This window comes from Mirounga leonina, unplaced genomic scaffold, assembly GCF_011800145.1.
Source record: "Mirounga leonina isolate KUSES-001 unplaced genomic scaffold, KU_Mleo_1.0 Mir_197, whole genome shotgun sequence".
NCBI classification, from domain to species: Eukaryota; Metazoa; Chordata; class Mammalia; order Carnivora; family Phocidae; genus Mirounga; species Mirounga leonina.
Genome location: NW_023270494.1, coordinates 5909632 through 5926483, shown reverse-complemented (window position 1 = coordinate 5926483; position 16852 = coordinate 5909632). Strand labels below are relative to the sequence as shown.

Genomic DNA, 16852 nt, shown 5'->3' with positions numbered 1-16852 from the left:
TCCCGCTTCCTCCTCCAAACTGAACATTTCAGCCCTCTCACGTTTCTCCCTTGCTCACTACTCCCAAGCGTGGCTCCTGGAGAGTCAGGCTAGGGCGACAGCTCTAACAAAGAGCCCCTGACGTCAGCGGTGCGGCATGGTCAAGTACAGCAGGTGCATCCAGCCAGCGGTGGGAAGAGAGAATGAGGGGGGCCATGTGGGCCAGCCAAGCCTCGAAGTGGCCCATGTCACATTCCAGGACGTCACACGGCCACATGGAACTGCAAGGAGGCTGGGACAAGGTCCAGCTGACTGACTAGAAGGCACGAGAACCAGGCTGGGCTCTGCTGTCACTCTACGCCCTTGAACTACCACGGCCTCATCTGCCTCATTCAGGCGGTCCTGATTTGTTCTGGGCACCTTGTCAGGTCTTCCTCAAACTCATGCTTCCTCATGCCACTCATCTACAAGACCAGTGGAACCCTTCGTGTCCACAGCGAGATGGGCGTTGCTCAGTCTGTGTTGGAAGCCCAGGGAACCCACCTGGAGTCCTTCCTCCTTGCAGGAGGCTGCTTGGGTTCCTTTATGTTTTGGAAGTTTTATTTATTTATTTGAGAGAGAGAGAGAGAAGCACAAGCAGGGGGAGTGGCAGAGGCAGAGGGAGAAGCAGGCTCCCCGCTCAGCAGGGAGCCCAACTCAGGGCTTGATCCCAGGACCCTGGGATCATGACCTGAGCTGAAGGCAGACACTTAACCGACTGAACCACCCAGGCGTCCCTGCTCAGGTTCCTTTATACCAGCATCCAGACACCACGCTTGACTGGTTTCCAGCCCACACCTCTCCTAACACTGCAGCTCCTGTGTGTGGGCGCAGCCTACTTGTCCCACCCAAGACAGCCTCCCCCAGGACCTGGCTCAAGTCCCATCTGCCCCATTCTCCACACCCCACACCAACTTCTGAAATTCTCTCTTGCATTGGCTTGCATACCAATAGCGGAGTCTCTACAGAGACAGCATTGGTATCATGGCATAGAAGCCTGAAGTGGGCTAATTTCCAGTTTCAGGCTGACTGAGAGCGGTAGTGGAAAGGAAATGGGCTCCCCTCAGTCTCTAGCTAGAGCGGCAGGTGCATGCCACTAGCTCGAGTCAGAAAACACCACACGCCCCAGGAACCAAGCCGACCATGGAAATGGCTCCCAGGAGTGCTCAACAGGCCCGAAAGGGGGTAAATAACAAACGGGGCACCCAGTGCCTGACTCCTTAGCACAGGATGGGACCAGGGGAGGAGTGAGAGCAGGACCCAGGCCTGGACCCTTCATGTTTCAGGGCGCTTACACAAGCCCAGGGCAAACACACCAGTTGTCATGTTGGAGGCCTATCAGACTCAGGATAGCTGTATCGACCCTGCTTTCTAAACCGGAGTTCTGGATACATCTGACAGGGGCAGGCAATATTTAAAAATAAGACTGTCCTTGGAGACCTAAGACCAGCGTTGCTTATCGGATGGGTCAGAATCAAGTCTTGAAAGGCTGTCTTAGTAATCTTATTTTTAAGTTTTTTTTTTTTAAAGGTTTTATTTATTTATTTGACAGAAAGAAACACAGCGAGAGAGGAAACACAAGCAGGGGGAGTGGGAGAGGGAGAAGCAGGCTTCCCGCTGAGCAGGGAGCCCAATGTGGGGCTCGATCCCAGGACCCTGGGACCATGACCTGAGCCGAAGGCAGACGCTTAACTGATTGAGCCACCCAGGCGCCCCTTATTTTTAAGTTTTTAATTCCAGTTAACATACAGGTTATACTAGTTTCAAGTAATATCTTTCAGATGGGATATAGTATGCCTTTTAAACGAATGATGTTAGGGTGCCTGGGTGGCTCAGTCAGTTGGGCATCTGACTCTTGATTTGGGCTCAGGTCATGTTCTCAGGGTTGTGGGATCGAGCCCTGCCTTGGGCTCCAAGCCCCGCGTCCGGCTCTGTGCTCAGTGCAGAGTCTGCTTGGGATTTTCTCTTTCCCTCTTCCTCTGCTCCTCCCTACCCCCACTCATGCGCTCTCTAAATAAATAAAATCTTAAAAAAAGTAAACTAACGATGTCAATAGTAACAGAAAACAGTATTGTGCAATGATGGAAAAAAAATAAACTGAAGAGCTACAATGTAGCAAAAAGTAACATGGCAGAATCTGGCCGCAGACAGTATTTTGTTCTAATCAGTAATGTTGTCTAATTTTAATAAAAGTCCCCACATGTCTGGGGACACCTGGCTGGCTCATGACTCTTGGGAGAGCACATGACTCTGATCTTGGGGTTGTGAGTTCAAGCCCCACATTGGGTGTAGAGATTACTTAAAAATAAAATCTTTAGAGGTGGAGCACCTGGGTGGCTCAGTTGGTTAAGTGGCCGACTCTTGATTTCAGCTCGGGTCATGATCTCAGGGTCCTGGGATGGAGCCCCTGGACTGGACTCCATGTTGAGCAGGGAGTCTGCTTCAGATTCTCTCTCCTTCCTCCTCTACTCCTCCGCTCTAAAATAAATAAAATCTTAAAAAAAAAATCTTTAGGGGCACCTGGGTGGCTCAGTCGGTTAAGTGACTGACTTGATTTCAGCTCAGGTCACGATCTCAGGGGGTGGGACTGAGCCCCACACTGGGCTCTGCGCTGGGCGTGGAGCCTGCTTAAGATTCTCTTTCCCTCTGCCTCTGACCCCAACCACCCCCCACGCACACGCTCCCACTCTCTCTCTCTCTAAAGAAAAAAAGAACTTGGGCGCCTGGGTGGCTCAGTTGGTTAAGCGACTGTGTTCAGCTCAGGTCATGATCCTGGAGTCCCAGGATCGAGTCCTGCATCAGACTCCTTGCTTGGCAGGGAGTCTGATTCTCCCTCTCACCCTCCCCCCTCTCATGCTCTCCTCCTTTCATTCTCTCTCAAATAAATAAAAATCTTAAAAAAAAACCACCTTAAAATTCCATCTCATTATATATATATATAAAACCCCACCTCATGACATCAGTTTTAAATGTTTTAAAAGTAGTGTTTGGAAGGCTCTGAGTAGCAAGTGGGTTAGTCAACAACACTACCATCTAGTACTTACGTATCTGTGCTGTTGGCACACAGAACTGTTCTTCCTGCCTTAACAGTGATGAACAGCCTAAGATATAACGGTAATTCAGGATTTTGATGCCAGCCATCTTGGGAGTAAGCACAGGACTCATTTGCCTCAGGGCGCTGGCTGGAGGGCGGGGCCTATGGCCCCCGGGACTAAGTTTAAGAATCCCCCAATGAACACACACTCCAAGAACATACACATTATCTCCTTGTGCTTCGATGTAAAATAGAGCTCAGACCTGGAGAATTTGCATTTCATGGAAATACAGTGTCTTAGGAATGAAAGAATTTCTGGGTGGTACCGTTCCACTTTCATTTTCCCCAGTTATCAACAGGTACTTTGGTAAAGCAGAGTTCAGCCTGAAGACCCCCTACTGTCAGCAGGTCAAGACCACTTGTGCCCCTTGCCTTAACCTCTTTCCAACATGCCACGCCTGTTTGTGCCCTCAACCACCATCCTGGAGTACCTGAAGGTGGGGTCTGGGGCTGCAGACTGCCCTGAAGCACTTGGTAGGAGCGGTCACCACCATCTCCTTGGCAATCATGTTTGAAGATTAAGTCTGTTACAAACTCTCAGGTCCGTGAGCCGGGGGTGCCCGAGCTCCAGCTGCTTCGGGGCTAGAGGTGAGCCCAGGAAGCGGGGGCCTCAAGGCCACTTGCCCACCTACAACTCTTAGTCATCAATCGCAGATGAGCTTTCCACGGTGGAGTCTTCCCCAAGGTGCTCCCACCCAGATGCCTTCCCAGGAATTACAGATCCATGGTGGGAGGGGATATAATCACCAAGAAGCCTGTGACCAAACTGTGCAAAAGCATCAACCTTCCCATTGATTATGATGTTATTCTGAGGCCATGAGTCAAATAGAGCAAAAAGTCTCAACGAGGTGGACGGTCACTGCCTGAAGTTTTCACTTAAATGGCTCCACTTTAGAAGCATCTGTGCAGCCTCAGAGTAGCTCATAGGTGGTCTGAGACCAGCAGCATCCAGCAGGACGGTGCTGGCTCAAGTTCCTTCTCACTGAGGTCATCGTAGAAAAGCCAAGCGGAAACTACATAGCACCCAAGCAGGGCAGCCGCAAATGAGGTGGTGCTGGACTCCGTTTACGAACTGGACCAAGACTATAAGTGGAAATTCCTTGGGTTTAGTTTCTGTTCACGCTCTTGTCTGGTCTACGACGGCCAGTGTGGTGTGGTCAGGCCTGGTCTCACCCCACAGCAGCCAGCTGAGCAGCTGAGCTTCAGCTCCTTGGCACATGGACACTGCTTTAACACAGACCATTCTGGGCTTCTGTTCTTTAAGGGGGGGAGGGAGGGGGGGATGAGAACCAAGCAAGCCATGCTCTGGGTCTAGACCAGAGTTTCCAAAGTGCGGCCTATGGCTTCTGTCAGAAGCACCAGGCCTGTCTGTCTGTCCTTAACCACCATCTCGCAGCACCTGAGGGCGGGGGCATCCACACTGTGAACGAGCCCCCCAGGGATCCTGACGAGCGGCTGCGTGTGCGCAATCACGACTCCTGGGGCCCAGCAAGACCCACATGCACCCCCAAGGAGCTAGGTGAGTCGGAAAATAGGACACAGGAGTCCTAACACCTGACATGGCTTTCAGGTTTTTATTTTAAGTAAGGCGGGGGGGGGGGGGAGAAAAGAGAAAAGATACAGAGTGAAGAATTCATTTTATGTTTATTATTCACAGTTAATCACTACCTACCAAATGCTATCCGCAGAGTTAAAGGATTAAGTACATAGGTCTTTTTATTTAAACACTGATTTTTTTTTTAAATATATACACACAAAACTTAGTTTAGCAAGGCTTCATGATATACACCAATTCCAAAATAAAACAATCAAATGGTCCAGGTGTAGAATGCCGGAGATTCCTTTTATCATCACCGAGGAAAGAAGCTACCAGAAAGGGAGCGAGGGGGTGGGTGCTCTGTCCAGAAGAGCAGCTGCCTCCGGGGCCTCTGAGTACTCCAGGCTGAGTCCGGCTCCATAACCAGAGTCCAAGGGAGACTCCAACCGACCACGTCAGAACCCAAAGGCCATCACCAACTCCCGGGCAGCCCCATGTTTGTTGCGGGCAGGGGATCGGGTGGAGAAAGTTCACAGGCACATCACTACGAGGGACAAGCAGCTGACAAGGCGGACAGAGAGAGCTCTGCAATGCCCTCGGCCTTCCTATATTTCCCACTCATCCTTCCCCAACTGTCCCTGCTTCACTGAGACATTTCCTTGGGGGGAAGGGCGGAGCGGCTATAGACATGGCCCACTGGGAACGGAGACACAAAAACCCAGCTGCTTCTCGAACGGTGCCCTAGTGCTCACCTGGGCAGGTCAGGCAGGGAACACAGCAGATGAAAGCCATGAACAGATACCTCTGATTTTCAGAGCAAGAAAAACGAAAGCTCCCATTTTCCACCCCGGTGTGGGAACACAGTATACAACCCGATACAGCCACAGAGCGACAGCTGAAGTTCCTCGGGCTTTCCTGTGTTTGAAACCTGCTGGCTCCAGGGTGTTTTCTCTGGGGGGCTCTGGAGCTGAGGAGGGGCAGACAACAGCCAGGATCACAAGGTCAAGGACTCTGACCCCCCACCCCCAGCCAGATCCAGTCCGAGGTGGGAAGAGCTGGACAGTCTCCTCCTTCCCCAGCGGCTGGCAGCACTGCTCCCCTGGGGCAGCCACGGCGGACTCCAGAGGGCTGACAAATATTAAAGCTGAACCTTAAAGACTCGTGGCTGAGAACAGGCAGAATGGCCACACCCCCACCTGAGCTTTCTCTGCGGCTCTACCCCGCTCTCCCCTCCCCCCAGGGGAGGACTATTTACACAGAGTAGGAGACAAATTGGCTAAAAAAGCTCTGGACTGTCTTTAACTTATTTTAAAACAAATAAAAAAACACCACTCATAAGCAACTCTTGAAATAAGGAAAAAGGCACTATGAAAAATCAACATGCTCAATAATACCATTTGGAAGGGAAAACAATGTAGAAAAGAGACAAAGGTTTTTAGCTTGACTTTTCTCAGGAAGCCATGAGGGGTAACAGTCCTTCCTTTTGTCCCCGCTCCATTTTCAACTTTGTCACAAGACGCTGGCGGCCGGGGGCTGCCCCCATTTGGCAGAAGCTGACCAGCAAGGGCTGCCGGCCGCCTGCCCTCTCCTCTGTGTGTGCATGAGGAACACGGCCACGGCTGTCCTTCCTGCAGTCACTCCGACTACAACAGACATTTTGCATAGAGAAAATACCAGCCCGCTTGGTTTCTTTTCTTTTATTATTGGCATCAGCTAGGACTATATGTAGTATTAGACGTCATGCACTGATGGACAGAAGAGGAAAAGGATGAAAAAGAGGACAAAGGAGAAACAGGAGCAGCGGTGAAAATCTGTAATAAAAACTCTTTTCTTAATTTATAGGTAAGTTTTGGCATTTTTATATCCAACGCCCCCTCCCCTCCCCAAAGTTCCAACCAAAGTGAGAGGGTCACCAGGTGACCCAGCCAGGTGTTCTGAGCTCCCTCACGGGCTGCTGTTAAGGCAGCTCGTGGGTTTAATTCTTTTGTGTTTTAAATTTTTCACTTTCTTTAAATAATCTCTTCTTAATTCTTAGACGTTCCGGTTCACAGGGGTGACGTAATTGCGGGGAAACATGCCGGTCTGCCCGTGGCAGGCCCCTTTCCACCAGTTGGGGTCTGAGTTATCCATGACGTGGATAAAGTCTCCCCGACGGAATCCCAGCTCTCCATCCTCCTGGGGATCAAAGTCAAAGAGGGCCTGGACGTACGTCGGTTGCTGCAGAAGAGGGGCAGGGAGAGAACACCCGCTGGGTCTCTGCTCATGGCCAGCCCCCTGCCGGGCAGGACTAGTCACAAGGGTGCGACAGACGTGTGCCGACTCCTACATGTTTCCCGAGACAACCTTCCATTTCTGCCCCCCACTCGTTTATCCTTCCAGGTTCTAGGTCTACTCTATGTGGGAGCAGGGTACGTTCACCAGGGCTCACAACAGGCTAGAACGTGCAAGGGCACATCCCGCCATGGCGGCCGAGGCGCCACACCACGGAAGCAAGTGCTGCTTGTCAGGAAAGAAACTCAGGAAACAGCAGTCAGACTCCGGTTTACAACCCTAAGCTTTGAAAAGGCTTCAGTTCCTTTTCAAGCAATCGGTTTCTTGCTTATAAAGTCCTTAAGGTTTTACAGAGTCAAAAGGTCAAGAGCTTGACTAAAATAAGGTGGAGCTCCCCTTAACACAGGCCTGGGGCTTTAGGCTTCACAGGAAGACAGGAATGAGTGTGGACTCCACTCCCTCACAAGCAAGGTTTTCCTCCTTACTTGCTTCCAGGAATACAGTATTGGAGCGTGTCAAAGACCATTTTCCTTCAGAGACATAGGTGGTAACTGGCAACACACCGCCTCAGAAAGGCAGCCTCTGGGAAAGGCAGCACCATTTTGTTTCAAACTACACGTAATATTTTGAATAATGAGCACAGAAGCCCCAGAAGGAATCCTTTGAAAAGGTACGTGTCTGCCTGAGGAGCTATTCTTAATTGCGAAAAACGATCCCGATCTCTCTTATGAGGCTTACCTGGGGCACCTGTTCTATGTCCCGGAGGAATATCTGCTGGTTTCTGGAGACAGATGTAGATCTGTGATAATCCACCAGCTCATTCAGAGAATTGAATTTCACCACCCAGAGGAAATACTTTCCAGCTCCATCTCGGAGCACCTTGAAGTGCTGCACATCATTTCCGAACCTGGGGAGGGCAGAGAACACACACGGGAACAGGTCAGGGGGCTCTGTCCCAGCTACCTGGGGGCCACGTGCCCACCAAATCAAGGGGGCGTCTTATGAGAACTAGTATTCTGGCAACACTTCTCACAGCCCGAGGGGCCCCGGCCTGCAGCACAACACGACTCCCTGGCTGGAGTCAGGACACTGAGTGCCCCTGAGATCCCTCCAGTGGACTGATGATTACCAGTGACAACAGGAAGAATCCTTGTCAGAGAGGGAAACCCTGTCCATCAGGTTAATTTGGAAGATGTTTGTAAAATAATGTCCTAACCTATGGCGTGTCTCCACGTGCCCTGCACTGTACCAAATCAAACAGAGCCTTATTCAGGGAAGAGTGTGACTTCATTAACTTTCCAAGCAAAAACCAAAGATTCCAAACAAACAAAAACCCCCGTTAAAGCCTTACATGATATTTAAAGACTACAAGAGGTGGGAGAGGAAGGTGAGAGAGGAGGGACTAGAACATACTTTCAACAACTCCCCTGTAACTGGGAGTATAGATCATGTTTTCCATTCAGGGATTTTAGTTCTACTCATGGGCGAAAAGGTCTCAGAACGGAACGTCGTGGGCCAATAAATACCAGAGGCCAAGGTACCCAGTGCCCAGAGGTTTCTTGATCACCGGGTAACATGCCTCTCCGTACACTGGCCCGCAGAAGCAGGAGTTCAACTGGGAGCTGACCGCCCCTGACCACAGTGCTATGTGGCTGCGTCACCAGCCCAGCAAGGCTCTGCCTGTCCTGCTCACTGCTGGGTCCTGAGCATGGACACCAGAGGCCAGCCCTCCAACGGCATTCTATGAAGATCTGTAAATGAAGGACATGGTCTCTCCTCTCCAGTCTTACAGGGGGAAGGAAATGACAAACTTCTGAAAAACAACCCAGTAGGTGGCAGCACTGGGTTTCAAGTAGGAGATCCCAAGCATTCAGAACCGGTGTTGCTTTTTCATGAGAATCCGTGCGTGCAGTGAGGAAGGAGGGCACATTCAAGCCACACTTCTGGCTCCACAGAAGCCCACGCCCATGGGTGCGATGCGGATGGTTTCCATAAGGTGTACAGGGTCCCAGACAGTGACCTGTTAACTGCCACGGTGTTTTCCATTACTGACTCTAGTTCTCCAAACTAGAGAAACCTTTTAGAGACTGTGGATTCTTGAACCTCCTTTGAGAAGGTGTTTGTGTTGTTAAAGGCGGTAATGACATCTGTTTCAAATTTTATTTCTGAAACAATAAATGCGGGACTCTTTAAAGTTTTTATTTGATAAAACGGAATGGTCTGGGAGCTTGCCAGCAGCTACCACATGAGCGTGCGCAGTGACTGGTAGTAATCAAGGCCTCCCCACTGCACGCCACCCGCCGCGGTGGCTCTGGCCATCGCTCAATTAACCTGTAACTGCTTGTACTCCTCGTTCTAGACTGTTTTCTACTCAGGTCAGTATAAAATGTAAGAAAAACAGATGATGAAACACAAGTTATCAAAGAAGCATGAAGAACTGCATCTCAAGATGCTCTTCCTCAGACCCTCACTCACATGTGTTTAACCGAGTGCATCAGAAAGCCGCTGTTGGGGGGTGGGGGTGGGGAGGTAACCTCTGTAACCTGCCACGCAGTTTTGCTGTGAGCCTACAACTGCTATAAAAAAATGAAGTCTATTAAAAAAAAAGTCCTTGTTAGAAGATAGTAATTAGATCCAGTTTGACTTTTCCATGCTGGGACTAAAAAACTCACTCATACCGGACACATATCTGCAACGTTGTGAACATGGCCTGAAACCACCTCCCATACCTTCACTGAGAAAAAGAACACAAAAATTAAGCTTAAATCTACATTTCAAAAAACGTATACTGGTCCTACAACGAAACAAGATATTCAATTAATTTTGAAAACTGAAAAATCTTTACATTGTGTATAAATGGCAAATAAACTATCTTAGGGTCTTCATTTAAAAATAATCAATGTAATCTATAATAACACTGATCTGAGTTCCTCCCCTTCAACTTTTTATTTAAATTCTAGTTAGTTAACATATAGCATAATATTAGTTTCAGGAGCAGAATTTTGTGATTCCTCACATATAACACCCAGTGATCTGAGTTTTTAACCTAATCATGCTGTCATATAAATGATGGGGTGCTTTCTAAGATTCCCAGGGGAGGGGTTCCTGTGGTAATATATTAACTAGAAAGGACTGAGTCAAAACACATATGGAAATGACAATTTGATTAAAAATCCTTATTTCACAGATGAGAAGTGATTTGCTTGAAATCCTCAAAGTTCCAACTTATGTTCTCCACAATTCCGAGGGTGGTCAAACTCCCTGCCTTCCCCATTCCCTGCTTACCAGCTCTTCTTCACATTTTCTCACTGGGGAAAGCAAAGCACCCCCAAACCCTTGTGGTAACCATTTAAAGTTAAATTAAGAGGCCTAGGATGGTGCTGGGAGGATTTAAGCTAGACATCTGGTAAAGGTGCACAAAGTGGCTGACAGGGTGACCAGTCACGTCCACAGGGCGCGCGAAAGGGATCCCACCGAGGGCAAACAAGGAAAAAGCTGTGTGCGCACAAGGCACAGAGGAGGGGTGGGGAATAGGGAAACCAGGCCGCTACTCACCAGCTAGAGACTGTTACCATGCGGGAATCTAAACTCAGTACTGGTAGAACTGATTTTGAAGAGGAGCCAGAAATGACTATTTTAATGTAAAATATTCTGCTGTGGTAAAATACTGTTTAGGCTAAACCTCTACCAGTTGGCAACCTTTGGTGTGTGCAGCCAGACAGCTTGCCTGTGGCTTCACAATTCCGACCAGCAGGGAGAGGCCCCGGGGACCAGGGCGGGAAGTACTTACTTGACGGACAGGGAGAAGTCCCCCGGGGCACTCTCACTCTCTCGGATAAGAAACGCCCCGTCATGCCGCTGTTTGCTAAGCATTTCTTCTGCCTTGGCTCTGGGGATTTTGCCAAAAAACCACCTAAGGAAGGAAGACAAGCCAGTCAACATCTGCTTCCCCACACAGAGACGGGATATCCAGCCTCCGAAATGTGAGTAACAGAACACTCCTTGCCAAAGGAAGGGGCCTCCCTCTTTACCCTCCAGTGTCAACATGCCCCACAGAGCCGTTCAGTCAGCTTCTCCCTTGAGACGCGGACCATCTCCCTTCAAGTGACTTTCCCCTACCCTACTCTCCAGAAAGTGACACATAAGGCACGATCGTGGGCCACTCTTCCTAAAGAGGTGGGCCCTTAAAGGTGGGCCTCCTGGGCCAAAGCCCACCGGGCTCCCTACTGACTCAGCGCCCTGGGGGAAAGCCCAGGTCTATCAATATGAAGCACCGGAAGAACCACGTAAGGAGACAGGCCCGTCTCCCAGCCACTGACAAGGTTGAAGCTTGGCTACAGGGGGATTACGGGCAATGGAGGCAGGACACTGGAAGGCCCAGAAACTGGAGCCAGGGCTACTACTTGTAACAGCCCAGGGTGAAGAGGTGCAGGCTCTGCGAGAGCAGCTGCTACCACCACAAAGGCGTCACTCCTCTCAGAGGCCTCTCCTGCCATCGCTGCTCAGAGTCCGCTCCCAGGAGCCGGCAGGAACATCCTAATTTATCCTATGCAGAGGCAGCTAGTTGCAAGATGCAGTTTTTCATTTGGGATATGTTATGGAGTCTTCTGCTCCCAAGGCTAATTCACCTTGGCCACAAGAAAAAGTGGGTGAATTCACACAAAACTACGAGTGCAAGTGGCCTGTGGAGGAGGAAGGGGAGAGGAAGAGCAGGAGCAGTGAAAAAAGCTTCAAGTCATAGCTGCCTATTTCACATGAAAACCATTACTCATTAGGATGGGTCAATTGTGAAAACAATATTCTCTTTTCAAATCTGTCTTTAAGTGTTATTATTTTAAAAAAGCAATGATATTACTTATAGCTAATAAGACCTATCTGGGGCGCCTGGGTGGCTCAGTTAAGTGTCTGCCTTCGGCTCAGGTCAAGATCCCAGGGTCCTAAGATCGAGCCCTACATCGGGCTCCCTGCTCAGAAGAAGAGTCTGCTTTTCCCTTTCCCTACACCCCCCTCTTGTGCTCTCTCTCTCTCATGAGCTCTGTCTCAAATAAAATCTTTTTTTTTTTTTTTTTAAAGATTTTATTTGACAGAGAGAGACACAGCGAGAGAGGGAACACAAGGAGGGGGAGTGGGAGAGGGAGAAGCAGGCTTCCTGCGGAGCAGGGAGCCTGATGCGGGGCTTGATCCCAGGATCCTGGGACCATGACCTGAGCCGAAGGCAGACGCTTAACGACTGAGCCACCCAGGTGCCCCATAAATAAAATCTTAAAAAAAAAAAAAAAAAGACCCATATGCTTCATCAGACTCTTTACATGGTAACTAACATTCATTATATATGCAAACTGTAATAACAAAGGTACCAAATAGTCCGTTAAAGTAATAAATCTAACTTACATATCTATTTTACAAGCAACTACATTGCAAGGAATCTCTAAAATAATAGACTTTGCTAAAATTTAAACATGGGGCGCCTGGGTGGCTCAGTCAGTTAAGTGTCCACCTCTTGGTTTCAGCTCAGGTTGTGATCATGATCTCAGGGTCATGGGATTGAGCCCTAGAGTCCCTGCATCTGGCTCTGTGCTCAGCAGGGAGTCTACCCGCCCCCACCCTGCACATTCTCTTTCTGAATCAATCAATAAATCTTAAAAAAACCAAAAAATACAAAAAAACAAAAAACCCCAAAACCCTCATACAGAAAGATGTGAGCTGCTAGGAAGATTCGATCAGAAGGTGCCATTAATTAATCATTAAACATTCTTAAATCTACCTTGTTGTGTCTTTCTCACTTTGAGTACTATAATGCCAGGCTGCTGAATAGCTGCTAGGATCTAGCTTCTAGAAATAACCCAAGTGTAAGCCCTCCAGTGCCTGGAAGTCAGGCCACACAAGAGAAATTACATATTAATACAACAGAATCATCTCCAACAATGAAAGGACAGCTGACTATACTAAGACCACTGAAATATTTTCTATTTTAAATCTCTAGTGCTTTCAAGTTTGTGATGCACTTGCAGGCAATAAGCATCGGTCTGGGGTGGGGTAAAGTCACCCAACAGCCACTCTCTTTTCCTCCCAAGTCCCCAAGATCTTCCCACCAAGCAGGTATTTTCCTTTCTTTTCCCCTGTTTTAAAATAATGAATATGAATTAAAGAAATAGCCTAGATGTTCATGAAGTAAAAATAAAGACTTCCCCTCAAGCTCCCCAGAGGCAGCCGAGTGCTAGCAGCTCTGCTCGGATTTCAGGCCTTCGCATCTGATGCGCACATACAGGTACGGCTGCATGTTTTCTAGCCCCCAGCTTGAGATGGACTCAATTTAATTCTCAGTGAAAAACGATAAACTGCAGTGAAATAAAGTACTCCAAATTGGAATTTTTACAAAGTAAACATACCCATTATAAGCACCCAGACTGAAAAATAGACAATTAGCTGGAGACCATTTTATTAAATAAAGACTTCTTTTATATCTGTTTCCATTTTTACTAAATTCTGTCCCTCTTTTTCTCAAGGATGTCCCACAACATAAGGGATATTGCACCATATGAAGAATAGCTATCACTCTCCATTAAGACATTTAAACAGTGATATTTAGGTGTAACTACATGGCTACAGTCAAAATTTTTAACATCTTTAGCAAAGGAGAAAGCTAACCAGAGGAGGAGGCTCATTTTCCAATTTAATTCTTCACTACATTCCATAGGCTTCCATCTATATGCACTCAGTGTGAAAAGCACATATATGGACCCACCCCCAGTACGCACAATAATCTGTGTTGCAACACTAGCCGATAATCGCTTCCTAGTCTGTGTTTAACTTGTTACCTCAAAAGCCGTATTAGGTCGTACTCCACTGGAGACTTTCCTCTTCCTAACAAAAACTGAAGGTGGGGGGAGAGGAAGGAGAGAGGGGAGAGGGAAGGGGGGCTTGGTGCTCTGTGCTCTCCCACCGCTATGGGAGGGACACAGACCCTGTACTTATGGATGTCCAGTCACAGAGCAGTCCCGGAACACGACGTGTGCCCGCAAGGCCAACCACTCTGCAGGCCCATGGCCATGGTCTCTTCAGCAATATGGTTTCCTGTTTCAGAGCATGCAGCGGGGGAGCACTCCCTGCCTTTCAGCTAAACTCTGCAAAAACCACCACCACGGAGGCTCTCCTGGATGCTTCCCAATCAATTATTATTCCAGAGTTCTTTAGAGTGGACCTTTAAAGAGGACGAAGCAGGACAAGTAGTCTTCCTCGAGGGCTAACCCAGCAATCAGGCAACTGGGGCAATAACCTGTGCTTTCTGAGGAAGGAGGCCTTTCCTGTCTTTTCTCAACAGTCGGATTCAAAAGGCCTATGTCATTTTAAACAATCCGAACGAAAACAAGGATATAGAGCCATAGGCATTTTATTTAATATAAAAATTACAGTGTGATGTTCTGCTGAATTCCCTTTTAGCCTGGAAATACGAAAATGAAAAGGAATTGAAGTTGATTTCCATTATCACTGGATCGAGTACAGAAACCAGCAAACTATGGCCCTCAGCCCAAATATGCCCAGTTTTTGTATGGCCCACAATCTAAGATATTTACAAATTTTTAAAGGGTTATTTTATTTATTTTTTAAAAAAGATTTATTTATTTATTTGAGAAAGAGTGAGCAAGACAAAGAACACGAGCGGGGAGAAGAGCAGAGGGAGAGGGAGAAGCAGACTCCCTGCTGAGCAGGGAGCCCAGCATGGGGCTTGATCCCAGGACTCCAGGGTCATGACCCAAGCCGAAGGCAGCCACTTAATAGACTGAGCCACCCAGGTGCCCCTTAAAGGGTTATTTTTAAAAATTCAAAAGAATATGTGAAATGGGGCGCCTGGGTGGCTCAGTTGGTTAAGCGACTGCTTTCGGCTCAGGTCATGATCCTGGAGTCCCTGGATCGAGTCCCGCATCAGGCTCCCTGCTCGGCAGGGAGTCTGCTTCTCCCTCTGACCCTCCCCCCTCTCATGTGCTCTCTGTCTCTCATTCTCTCTCTCTCAAATAAATAAATAAAATCTTAAAAAAAAAAAAAAGAATATGTGAAATGACAGAGACTGCATATGGTCCTCAAAGTCTAAAATATTTATTATCTGGTCCTTTACATATAGTTTAGCCAACGCTTCATCTATTTTGAGGATAGATTGAAGGAATAGATGTACACAGAATATCTGGCTTATATGGACAGAGGGAGGACCCACTCTGTATGATCCAAAGAGCAGCTCCCACTCCCAGTAACCACTACCCAACTGCTTCTCCCCGTGGAGTGCATTCCGTGATGCTGTCCGTGAAAAGCCTACACAGTCCCCCAAGCAAACATGGTCACTAAATGGCTACAAGAATGCAAAGCTGTGCTTAGTATATACTTCCCAGGACATCTGTACTAGTCTTGTGTTCATCTTTTGGAGTTTCTTGGTTATTACCATGTGTGCCTACATTTTAGTAACCTGGGCATGGCTGTGTGTAAACCCCTAATCTAATGTTACAGGGACTTCAAATGAAGGGCATTATCAATTCACTGACGGGGGTCCAGGAGTCCCTGCCACATACACCTTTGAAGATTTTTTTTATGCCTACTTAAAAAAAAAAGATAGCATTTGGCTTACATTTAATTGCCAGTGGTGGTTACCTCCAAAAGGGGTATGTATGTGGGGAGAAATTCCTATATTGCTCTATGGTTTTCTACACTTTTTTTTTTTTAAAGATTTTATTTATTTGACAGAGAGAGACACAGCGAGAGAGGGAACACAAGCAGGGGGAGTGGGAGAGGGAGAAATAGGCCTCCCGCGGAGCAGGGAGCCCGATGCAGGGCTCAATCCCAGGACCCTGGGATCATGACCTGAGCCGAGGCAGACGCTTAACGACTGAGCCACCCAGGGGTCCCTCTACGCTGTCTTTTATAATGAGAACCAAATTCATAAATTATTGGCATTGAAATAAAAATACCAGAAACTTTCCTAATTTTTAAGATAAAGAGGAATGAACTAGATGATCGAAGGCCCCTTTGAACTCTGTGTATAAGATGTGGTTAAGATCTCTGTTCTGGTGGCTCGGGGGGGAAGAGAAATGACAGGCACACATTAAAGGAGTGACAATGAAGGAGAGGGACAAATGGGCTGCCACTTGAGGTGGGTCAAGTCATCTAAAGGTCTTACTTATCATTTGTGTTAAATTAAGTAGACAGAAACTGCTGCTCCTCTGTGTCTCAATGACATTCCAGCCTGAGCACTGAGCCTCAGTTCCCCCTGATGTACACAGGATGGAAGGGACTGCTTCTGAAGGAGGAGCAGGGCCAGCGAAGGAGGTCATGGGTGAGGGTGGGAGGAGAGTGGTCCCACCATGTCTGTCGCATATCAATATAAACTGGGTGGGGGAGGGGATGTTCGGAGGGAGGGGAATAAAAAAAGGAAAAAAGTTCACTGCTCTCAACAGCCTGGGGTAGGAGATTATTTTGAATTCTCTGAAGTGGGAACACGAAGTGGTAGGCAAGGATAGTAATTACAATAAGCATTTATTGAGAACCTATTATATTGCCAAGCACTGTGCTCGGGGGATACGAAGATTAGTAGGATAACAGTCTTACAGGGCAATCAAACATATCAACAAAACTATATGGTAAGTACACTTCCTAAGACTAAAAAAATGGAGAATTATGAAACAGATCTGGCCTCAGGGGTTTTATGAAAAAGAATCAGGGAACATTTCTATAGTTTTATTATTTGAAGATTACTGACAGGTATTATCAATCCAAAACATGTACTATTATTATGTAATAGTATATAAACTATTGTTTTAAGTGAAACAACTGCTTCATTAAATATCAACAGCAACCATTATCAATCTAAAACACGTACTACTGGGGCACCTGGGTGGCTCAGTTGGTTAAGCGTCTGACTCTTGATTTCGGCTCAGGTCATGATCACA

The 16852-nt window shown here is 47.7% G+C and overlaps 1 protein-coding gene across 1 annotated transcript in view; it reads right to left on the bottom strand.

Moving 5' to 3' along the window:
- Positions 1-4737: 4737 nt before the first annotated feature.
- Positions 4738-16852, bottom strand: part of GRB2 (growth factor receptor bound protein 2) — a 75290-nt gene continuing 63175 nt past the window's right edge. The window contains exons 4-6 of the mRNA XM_035026042.1: positions 10711-10833; positions 7659-7827; positions 4738-6866 (exon numbers count right to left, since the gene is read on the bottom strand). Coding sequence (XP_034881933.1) covers positions 6681-6866; positions 7659-7827; positions 10711-10833 — 478 coding nt within the window. The 3' untranslated portion in view covers positions 4738-6680. The remainder of the gene's footprint in view (positions 6867-7658; positions 7828-10710; positions 10834-16852) is intronic.